The 9,580-nt window shown below is 37.6% G+C and overlaps 1 protein-coding gene across 1 annotated transcript; it reads right to left on the bottom strand.

Annotated features, from left to right (window-relative positions):
* Nucleotides 1-292: 292 nt before the first annotated feature.
* LOC146138579 (protein unc-93 homolog A-like) lies at nt 293-9,173 on the bottom strand. The gene is made up of 9 exons (XM_083394606.1): nt 8,966-9,173; nt 7,643-7,792; nt 6,287-6,468; nt 5,561-5,704; nt 4,252-4,608; nt 3,548-3,715; nt 3,084-3,318; nt 1,167-1,309; nt 293-352 (listed from the first exon to the last, which is right to left on the bottom strand). The coding sequence occupies exons 1-9, from the start codon at nt 9,171-9,173 to the stop codon at nt 293-295; spliced, it is 1,647 nt and encodes a 548-aa protein (XP_083250732.1).
* Between the last annotated feature and the right edge of the window lie 407 nt (nt 9,174-9,580).

Raw genomic sequence — 9,580 nt, 5'->3', positions numbered from 1 at the left:
TAAACACGATTTGCGAATGTAAAAATATTTGCTATTCGACCACCTTAAGTAAAGGTTAATAAAGTACAACGTTATATAGTTAATTTGTTGGTACGAAGGCTAAAAACAACAGTTTTGGTCATACTTGAACCATTATTGACACAAGTAACCTCGCGGCAAACTCTCAACTCAATTTGCGTATAGTTTCAGACCGGCATGTCTTGTGTCTATCTTGCTTACGGTAATTTGCGAGCAAGCAAATACAAAAAACTAACAAAAAGCAATACAAAATAGATGAATATTCTCGGACGAATCACATATCATTTTGATTGGCTTTCGGCTCGCCGGCGCCGCTGAAGAAGTTCAGAAATAACTGCAACGAATAAAACAAATAGGTGGTTAAAAAACAACTAAGTAAATTTAAAATATTTTTTACTTCAAGAAGGAAACTTTTAGACAAAGTTAAAAAAAAGAAGAGATAGCAATATACACAGTGTATCCAATTTGGAACAGGTATACTTGACAAATTGTAACTTAAGTATGAAAAGACTTTCGTAAAACTGTGGTTAACCAGGCAAGGAAATATCAAAATAAAATTAATCAGTCGTACTCGTATAGAACAATGAGATAAAAAGAAGAACGTAAAATAACCATGAATTTGGATTGATGTTTAGCCAGTAATTATACTTGACACTTCATCCCCACAATTTACTCGTTAAAATGCGCCCTGCTGGTGGATAAAAGTTGTAAAAATACGTTTAGGCAATTCTACAAACTTATCTGGGAAAATAAACACGGCTTCGTACGGCTCTGCAAAACTATAGGATTATTAAAAATGAAAACACCAACTTTTACAGTGCTGTAAAAATAACGCGACAAAACTTTTACTTACAGAGCGTATAGATAAAGCTAAATATCGCATAGTGTGAAAAAGCCTTGATTACAGCGAGGCATGTGCAACCATGTTTGTACAAGCGTGCTTTATCGGGTAAAGTGAACATGGCCTTTCACAGCACTGCAAAACTAGCATTAACACAAACGAAAGAACCATCATTTAAAAACCTATATATTATAATATGATAAGCGTGATTAGAGGTTAGGCTTAACACTAAATATCGGCATAGTGTGAAAAATGATACACAGCGACGGAGAAGGGTCTCACCGTAACAGAAAGAGGCAAAACAGACAAAGGCGATTTGGATGTAGATCTTCTCGCGCACACAGATGCTCGTGCTCCAACCGAACTGGATCGCGAATCCAAGAAAGTACCAGAAGATCCACACAGGGTAGGCGATGTCCTGCTTGCCGGGGAAGTAGGAGGCGTGCAGCTCTGAGAAGTGAGTAAAGTTTTTTTTATTAATAAAGAAACGGGCGAAAAAACGAATATTGCTCTGAAGTTTGCACAAAAGATAACATCGCGAAAAAGCTTAACATAGTCGGGGCACTTTCGGCATATTTGCATTGATAAATGACGTACCTTGCACATGAAAGGACACAACTCACAAATGTTTTGCACGGTTCATCTTTGTGCACTCCGAAGAGTAATTGCTCGGGGGAAATAAACACGATATTTGTAGTTTCATATTAAACTCGCTCATGTTTTCCCAGTATAAACACGTCGTGAATAAAGGGTTGAAAGAAATGGGTTTTTAAACAGCTAATGCTGCCAAAGGCGAGCAAATTTGTTTTAGGGCCGATGGTATTGAAAGCATGTTCGCACTTTCAAGTCTTAAGTTCAGGCTGATATACTGTATATATTTACATCTGTTAAATTTTATCTTCAACCTTGCGAAAATCATTATCGCTTAATTTTTAAGTAGTGCCTGTCGGGCAAATGGGCTTTAATGTAGATCAGACTTTTTTAATAAATTATAAAAATGTCAAACATTTTAATTATTAAAAAATCATTTAGCATTAACGTTATAAAAGATTGTATGAACCTATAGGCGTTTCGGCTAAAACAATTGCAGCCTGAACGGCGTTTCGGTAAAAAAAAATTTTTCAGGTGCGTCTAGTACTTTTTTACCGGGCCTTGACCCTTTTACACCAGGCAACCATCCTCTCCTGAAATGTATTTAAGCTAGGATTTAAGTTGCGTATTGTGCACTGCATCAAGTATTCCTCAAGTTTCCTAAGGTTTCTTGTTTTGGACGTCGCAAAGTGACGTCATAACTGTAAATTTTCAAGCGTCCCGGTAATAGAATTTTAAATCGTCGGAAAGAAATTTAGGCTACTTTGAACCCTGACAGATTCTGAAACACTAATATCGTGATGAATCTCACAATTTCAAACAAAACGGGTATATTATTAAAGATATGGACAACAAAGTTTAAAAACCTGAGTAAAACCAGGAGTAGACTTTTCGTTAAAGGAATATATATTTGTATTGCTATTAAATGTTTTTGACTTTTTTATTGATTTTATTATTAGTTTGCTATACATATGTATTTTAGTTATAGGAACTGACGATGCCAGAATAGGCGAAATAAATTTTTCTTAAAAAATGTCTGATCCTGGTTTTCTCAGGTTTTTAACCTTTGAGTTTTATTGTTTATAGCAGCGGTTCCCAAACTTTTCTAAAATTTTTTCCTGGTGGACCTGTTGCAATTATTTTAATATTTCGCGGCCCTATAAAACTCAAGGGTCAGTTGAGCCATGTTTCTTGTAGTATACACTAGTGCAGTCACGATTCTTTCTAATGTAAAACTTTTTAACTAATGCGAACGATTTGCTGATAGCAGGTAGTACAGCATAATAGATGCTTTATGATGTCACAAGAGACATCATAAAACACGCTATATGATCGAATATTAACGCAAAGACAATAATGATGACAGATAATGTTTAAAACATTTTCTTATGTTTAAAAACATTCGCTAAAGCCTAATGTTTAAAAACTTAAAGACTAACTCTTATTGCGGACCCTCTGAAACTGTTGTACGGACAACAGTTGGTCCGCGGACTCCAGTTTGGGAACCGCTGGTTTATAGATGCGTCAGCGGATTAGTGATTAACAAGTAGAAACCTGCTTCCAATGGCTATGGATTCCATAACGATACGCCCTTTTAAAGATATGGGAGGTGCAAAATCGGACATTTTTTCACCTGTGACTGTGATCTTCCAAGTCGATTCCGAGATGGCGATCGTCACAAAAAGACAGTAGATGAGCCACGCCGAAGATTCAGTGGGATGCCATATAAGCAGGGCGGCGAAGTTGAGTAGCGTTAGTATGACGGCGGCGCACTGCGGCTTGTTCCGGCCGTACTTTGAAACGATTCGGCCGACTGTCAAGCTGGTAAGGGCGTGCACTGAATTGTAAATGGCTCCGCACAAACCCACCTGTGAAAAAGTAAAACTTTTTTTATGTCTTTTTACTAACTATTATGTCATTTAATCATATAGATAGGGCTATATACATTTTCAACATGATGAGAAAAAGCCTTAGCAATAGAATCAGTGCAGTCTCATCACGTGGAAAATGAATAAAGATATATTACAAACGTTTAAAATGTTACCTCTATACGAGCTTTGATATATTAATACGTTCAAGATAAACTGTTTTGCTCACCTGAGCAACGCCAAAAACGCACGACGCAAAGGCCCTCGTCAGTTCCGAGAAGACAAAAGAAGGATAAAGGCCGCTGAAGATTGCGAAGGGAATGATGAGAAGCTGCTTTGGCTGAAACACGTGGCGGCAAGTAGCACGAAACATGTTTTCGTCTCTGTTGTCAACCACCTGCAGATGGCAATGTACATATAGTTACTTAGTGATAAACCTAGAATGATTTTTTTTACCTATTTTATTTTTTATTTTCTCGTTTTTTATGAATAACGTTTTATCATCAGAACATTTAGCGGTCACAAATTTTCTCCTATTATTATAGTTGCAGTTTTAGGAAACATTCCGAGCTTTCGGCAGTGAGGTTTGGGCAAAGCTGAGAGGATCCTCAAATAATTCAACTTTACTTTTAAACCACCTTTTAGACATTATCCACTTCTATTTTACACTCATTACGGTTAAAATACGTATAGGGAACATACACGCAAAAAACTATTTTGCGTGTATGTTCCCTATACGTATTTTAACCGTAATGCGCCTAGTTGAGCACTCAGGCATCCAAAACGTCGCAAAGTTTAGGGAGGGACTGCTTTTTAAAGGGGAGGGACTGTTTTTTTAGTGTTTGATTTAACTAAATTTCTTAACTCTATAACCAGAAGTGGAGCACTTGAATCTCAGTCAAAAGCAGCTTAACGTGGATAATCGAAACTTACTCGGACATCTGCTATTTCCTGGTCCTCTCCATCGCTTTCTTCGCTATGAAACGACTCGTCGCATTCCCCTTGCGCTTTCACGTTCAACATTTCAGTTTCAGAGCGATTGTTCCGGAGTGCGAAGTCCCTTCGAAGCGATGCGACGTCTTCCTCTTTTTTCTCCTCTTCTTTTCCCTTCACCACCTCATTTTCATCTTCATCCTGAGCCTCCAAAGAGTTGTCGATGTTCTCCAGGAACAACGAGTGAATCACGATGCTGCAGAGGACCATGAAGGCTACCACGCCAACCATCATGTAAATCGCCAGCTTCGAAGCGGGAACGTACTGAGAGATGTTGCTTTTGGTGACGTTGGGGTTCTGGAAAAGTCAGTCGAGTTTTTGGCTTTATTTTCCCATTTGTTGTGCCAAATAAATGCAAGGTGTTAAGACTGAAGGTTGCAATATTAAAGATTAATGTGGCAAAGAGCAAAAGTTAACTATCATGGAGAATCTTTGCAGTGCTTTGTTTAGATTATCAAAATGGGGTATTGAGTTGTTTTTCTTGTTGAGGAATATAACAACAAAGCAAAGATGTTGACAGAAATGTTTTTGACTTTAATATATAAACGTAATACAATGTGTTTGATCTGGCTATTTATCAACCAAATTGGCATAAAGATAGATAAACAAAGATAAAATAATTTCCATAACAATGACATTAAGGTGTTAAGAATTAAGATCACTGTTTCTCGGCTATTATATTCAATAGGATGTTTATATGCTTGTTAAGTGTCTATTAAAATTTTATATGACCATCATTGTTTTTTTGAGCGAATTTAACATATATGAAATAGTTAAACTACGCTATATAAAGCCGTTCTAGGATTTTTGTTTGGAAGGGGGCATGACATTTTTTTCATAGACTTACGTCAAAACGTGACGTCATAAAGAAGCAATTTTTATAACACTACACAGTTCGTTCATTGGTTAAACGTCTAGGTTGAATCGGTATCACTCTCACACAAAACCTCTATTACAAAGATGCTATCGATTCACGCAAAGCGAAAAAAACACCCTAAATCGTTTAAGTTGCCAATATTGTCATTTTCAATGCAGTAATGAAACGCACGACGCCTTTGGGCTAAAACAAATTTATCGAGATAGGTCAAGACAAACTAGAAACGCAATGCAGATTATTATTTACGTATATAGCGGCGTTAAATTAGGCAAAACACAGTTTGGAGGGAATGGCCATTGGCCAAGTGCGACCTTGGATCCGTCGCTGACAAACGTAGACCTAACAAATGAGACTTACGAAATACTAACAAACCTGGCAGTCATTAGCACCGCAATGAGCAAGGTTCGGCCCGTTTGCCATCGTTTCGTTCATTGTTGATGTGCCGTTGGCAAGAGATGAGGAAATAACTTCCTCACCTTTTAAAAACCCGGCGTAGCTTAGAAGGTTGCCTGTTGCCTGTGAGAATGACACAATTTTTTTTATTATATCAGCATAAACCACACCTTTATTTTCTTTAAACTATCATAACTCAAGTCATGCCACTGTCCCGTAAAATTGTCATTAATTTTGATATATGTACTGCGCAGCATCGACAGTCGATAACAGTTTTAGGTTTAATGATTGCTAGCATTTTTCCTACACTCTTCAACGTCAAAAGAGTTATATGGAAAATAACTTGAGTCCAAGTATTTTTGACTAAATAATAAGTCAAGTCCCAAAAGGCAATAGAGGGCAATCAAATTGTCTTATGTGCACAGATACGGATAGATAACTCAATTTTATGAGAAATGCTTAATGAAAACACTTAATTTCAAACTATTTCGTTTGTCTCAATGACTTAAGTCGGTCAAGCCATTTTCCCGAAAGAATTACGGTAAGTCAAGTCAATTCAAGTCATGTGAAAACATCGACTTAAGTGCACTTAATTCCAGTCATTGACTTAGTTCATTACAACACTGACTGCTTATGCCTTATTTCCAGTACGTCAGAACGGAAAACTGAGAATAGAGTTAAATCAGGCAGCTATAGAAAACTTACCACGAACGTCTTCTGAAGGAACATCTGGCATCCGATGAACTCGGCGTTGTGCGCGTTGCGCCCCCTGCCGGAATAGCGAGCGTAGCGGCGCGCGAAGTGAACGCAGTAGACCATGATGGTCGACCAGATGGCCGCCTGGCCGGTGCCCATTAGAACGCCGGCCGGCACCATGGTGTAAAAACCTGCGACGGACAAAAGCATATATTTTGCTGGTTCCACTTAACAAGGCTGATCGCGTTGCGAGACAACAATCAGTGATTTACTCCTACGCCGCAGCAGTATCGTAAGTTCATTTGCATACATGGTTTTCCTTCGAGTGCTTATTTGCATATACTGACGCAGTTTTTGGATTCCATTCTTGTATTTTGTCGCTTTCCAAATTGTAAATACTTTTAGCTTTCTTTTTCTCCCTTATTCGTTTTTTCTAAAGATCACTTAACAAGACGAATTAAAGGCATGGTGCGCGCCTAATATTTTGACTTTATCTCGGGCCAAAAATAGAAGGAAGGTGCGCGGCTGGGTATTTTCTCGGCTCATAGTTGTATTATTAACAAAGCGTTTTAAGTAAGTAAGAGTTTCGGCGAAGTTGACCGGTTTAGCACTGGGAATAGCCTGGGTTTGGGTTATTCCATGTGTGTAGCATTTTTTGAAGCAAGTCAGCCAATGTGCAGTTTGTTATCGAGAAATACAGCAGAACTTTCTATTATCGTGTCTGAAAGAGCATATGAAGCAAAGAAAGGGTTAAATGTAGACTAAAGCATTTATAAGTTTACTAGTAAATGTGTGGTAATTCGGCAGTGTAACTTTTTTATTCTCTATAGCTTATTCTCTGTTTTACATTTGCGTCATAATTTTTCTTCTTATTTTCGAGAAAAATCTTTAGTTTTTTATTGGTTAAACACAAATGGCAAATCAGTGAAGTAGATACCTTTAAGGAATCAACGCTACATATAGTTATGACGAGGCGTTTCCAATCGAGCTGGGCTTTTCGGTACTAGTATTGGCAAAACTATTATAAGCACCACCTAAGACGAACGGTTTACTGCAAACTCCATCACAAAATGAAATGTGACGCAAAAATAAGGTCTGACAAAACGACAAAATACAAACAAAACCTAATGACGTTTTAAAAAATACAAACAAAGCCTAATGCAAACAACAAAATAAGACTTCCAAAACTTAAAACCTAATATGTCAAGCACTTTTTTATATTGGTTGCTTAAGTTTATGTTCTATGAGTCAATAGTGGTGTTAAATGAGTTAATATTGGAGATATGCTTCTTGCTTGGGTAAAAAGTTCATTTCGTCAGCTTACAAAAGCGCAATAAATCCAAGCGTGGCGTGCTTTTCACTTACTAGGATAGAAATTGGCGCAGACGAATATAAGGATCGTGACGTAGCTGTAAATGAGCGCGGCCTTGGCGCCGAAAGTCCTTAAGAAGAGGGGTGCCCCAATCAGTCCGTAGAGTGAAGCGGTAATGTACACTGCCGTTGTAGCCGCGACCCCTGCGACAAAAAGTAAAGTAAGTAAATGCACCAACTCGAATAAACCTAGGCTGTACTGGTTGCCAGAGTTGGATTAATTGTAATTTGTAATTGTAATTGATGTAATTAATTACAGTTTTTAATGTAATTGTAATTGTTATGCAATTGAGGCACTTTCATTTTTTGTAATTCTAATTTTAATGTAATTATTGAAAACATTTAAGGGAGTGATTGTAATTGTAATTAAACTGAATTAATGTAACTGATTCAACTCTGCTGTATGCCTGTATTTTTGCAAACAAAGCTGCCAACGGTGAAGCAACTTTTGTTTAGCAGTTCAAATTTGATCAGTGCGAGAGCGCTTACTTGGAAATACAAATCATTTTAAGTTCTCTTTGTCAGTTGAGTTGAAGTCGGGCAAGAGCAAATAAAGGAACTCGTTTCCAGCTCTGTCGCCCACCTGCGTAAGCGACTGCAAAGTTTGCACAGCATATTGCGTGGCCAGGCTGCTAATTTGGTATTTGAACTGTGGGCACTATTTAACTAAAACTTGACTAAAAATATATGTATTTTACTAATTAATTAGGTTTATGTTAAACTATAGCAAAAGAGTCATGTTTTCTTTCAAAGCAATAATGCTTCGTTTCAATTTTATTATATCATGAGGGACTATAGTGCTAAATAACGCCTATTTCAATGATTTATCTCGTAAGCCAATGACTTGACTTAAGTGCACTTAAGTCACTGCTTTCAAATGACTTAGGTTTTTTGTGGACAAATGACTTGACTTGATCTAATTCTTTCGGACAAATGTCTTGACTTGACTTAAGTCTTTCGGGCGAATGATTTGTTGAAATGAAGTGTTTTCAAGAATTTTTCATTAGGAAGTTGGGTTCGTTATCTTAAGTTTTGCACATAAAACAATTTGCTTGATATATGCTGCGCTTTCTTTGAGTTACTGCTCATAATCGAACTAATTAATCAATTTTAATAAGTTAACGGGACATGACATGTTATTTATTCGAAATGACTTGACTTGGAATTAAGTGGTTTCACAAATAAATTGACCTGGACTGAATTTTGTTTTTAAATTACTTTACTTTGACTTAAGTTTATTTACTAACATGCGCTGGCCGAACTTAAGTGATTTCAAAATGACTCTTTAACAACACTGAATAACGGCAAGTTACCAACCGACGCCTTTCTCGATGTTGATACTGGACTGCAGAAAGAGCAGGGTGTCGTGGCTTCCAGTGGTCAGCACAACGCCGAACCCGAACAAGGCGAACTTTAGCTGGATCCGTCGCTTTTCCGACAACCTTTTGATGCAAGAATCGCCTCGGCTTTTGCCTACACTTTCAAGGCTTTCTGTCGAGCCGGAACTGACGCTGCCTTTCTTCATTTTTTACCCCCAGGCTGAAATTATATGGTTACCGGTTAAGAAAGCTATACTGTTTTTAACAAACTTTCCCACGATAAAAGCTTATAGGTTTGTGGAAAAATTGTTAATCTTTCGACGCGAATCAAAGCAGATTTAGGATCTTCTGTGTGTTGTTATCAATCAAACCACCGTGTATAGCAGGGATGGCGAAACACTGTTCCTTTTCATGAAACGATTAATGTAAAAAAAAAACAGTTCTTCGTTAGATAGCGCTGTGTAAATCAGGGCTGGCAAGTATGGGACTCGTGCATAAGTGTTTTAGGGTGAGGAGTTTAACAAATGCGTGAAGAAACGCAGATAACTAAAATCATTTTGTTTGTCGCTGTAAAACGTAAGGGTGACGATCGTTTAAGCTGGTTTAAGGAAAA

Source organism: Ascidiella aspersa, chromosome 7 (assembly GCF_963924565.1).
Source record: "Ascidiella aspersa chromosome 7, kaAscAspe10.2, whole genome shotgun sequence".
In the NCBI taxonomy this organism is placed as follows: Eukaryota; Metazoa; Chordata; class Ascidiacea; order Phlebobranchia; family Ascidiidae; genus Ascidiella; species Ascidiella aspersa.
The sequence above is the reverse complement of the archived record's forward strand: the minus strand, read 5'-3'. Positions and strand labels throughout refer to the sequence as shown.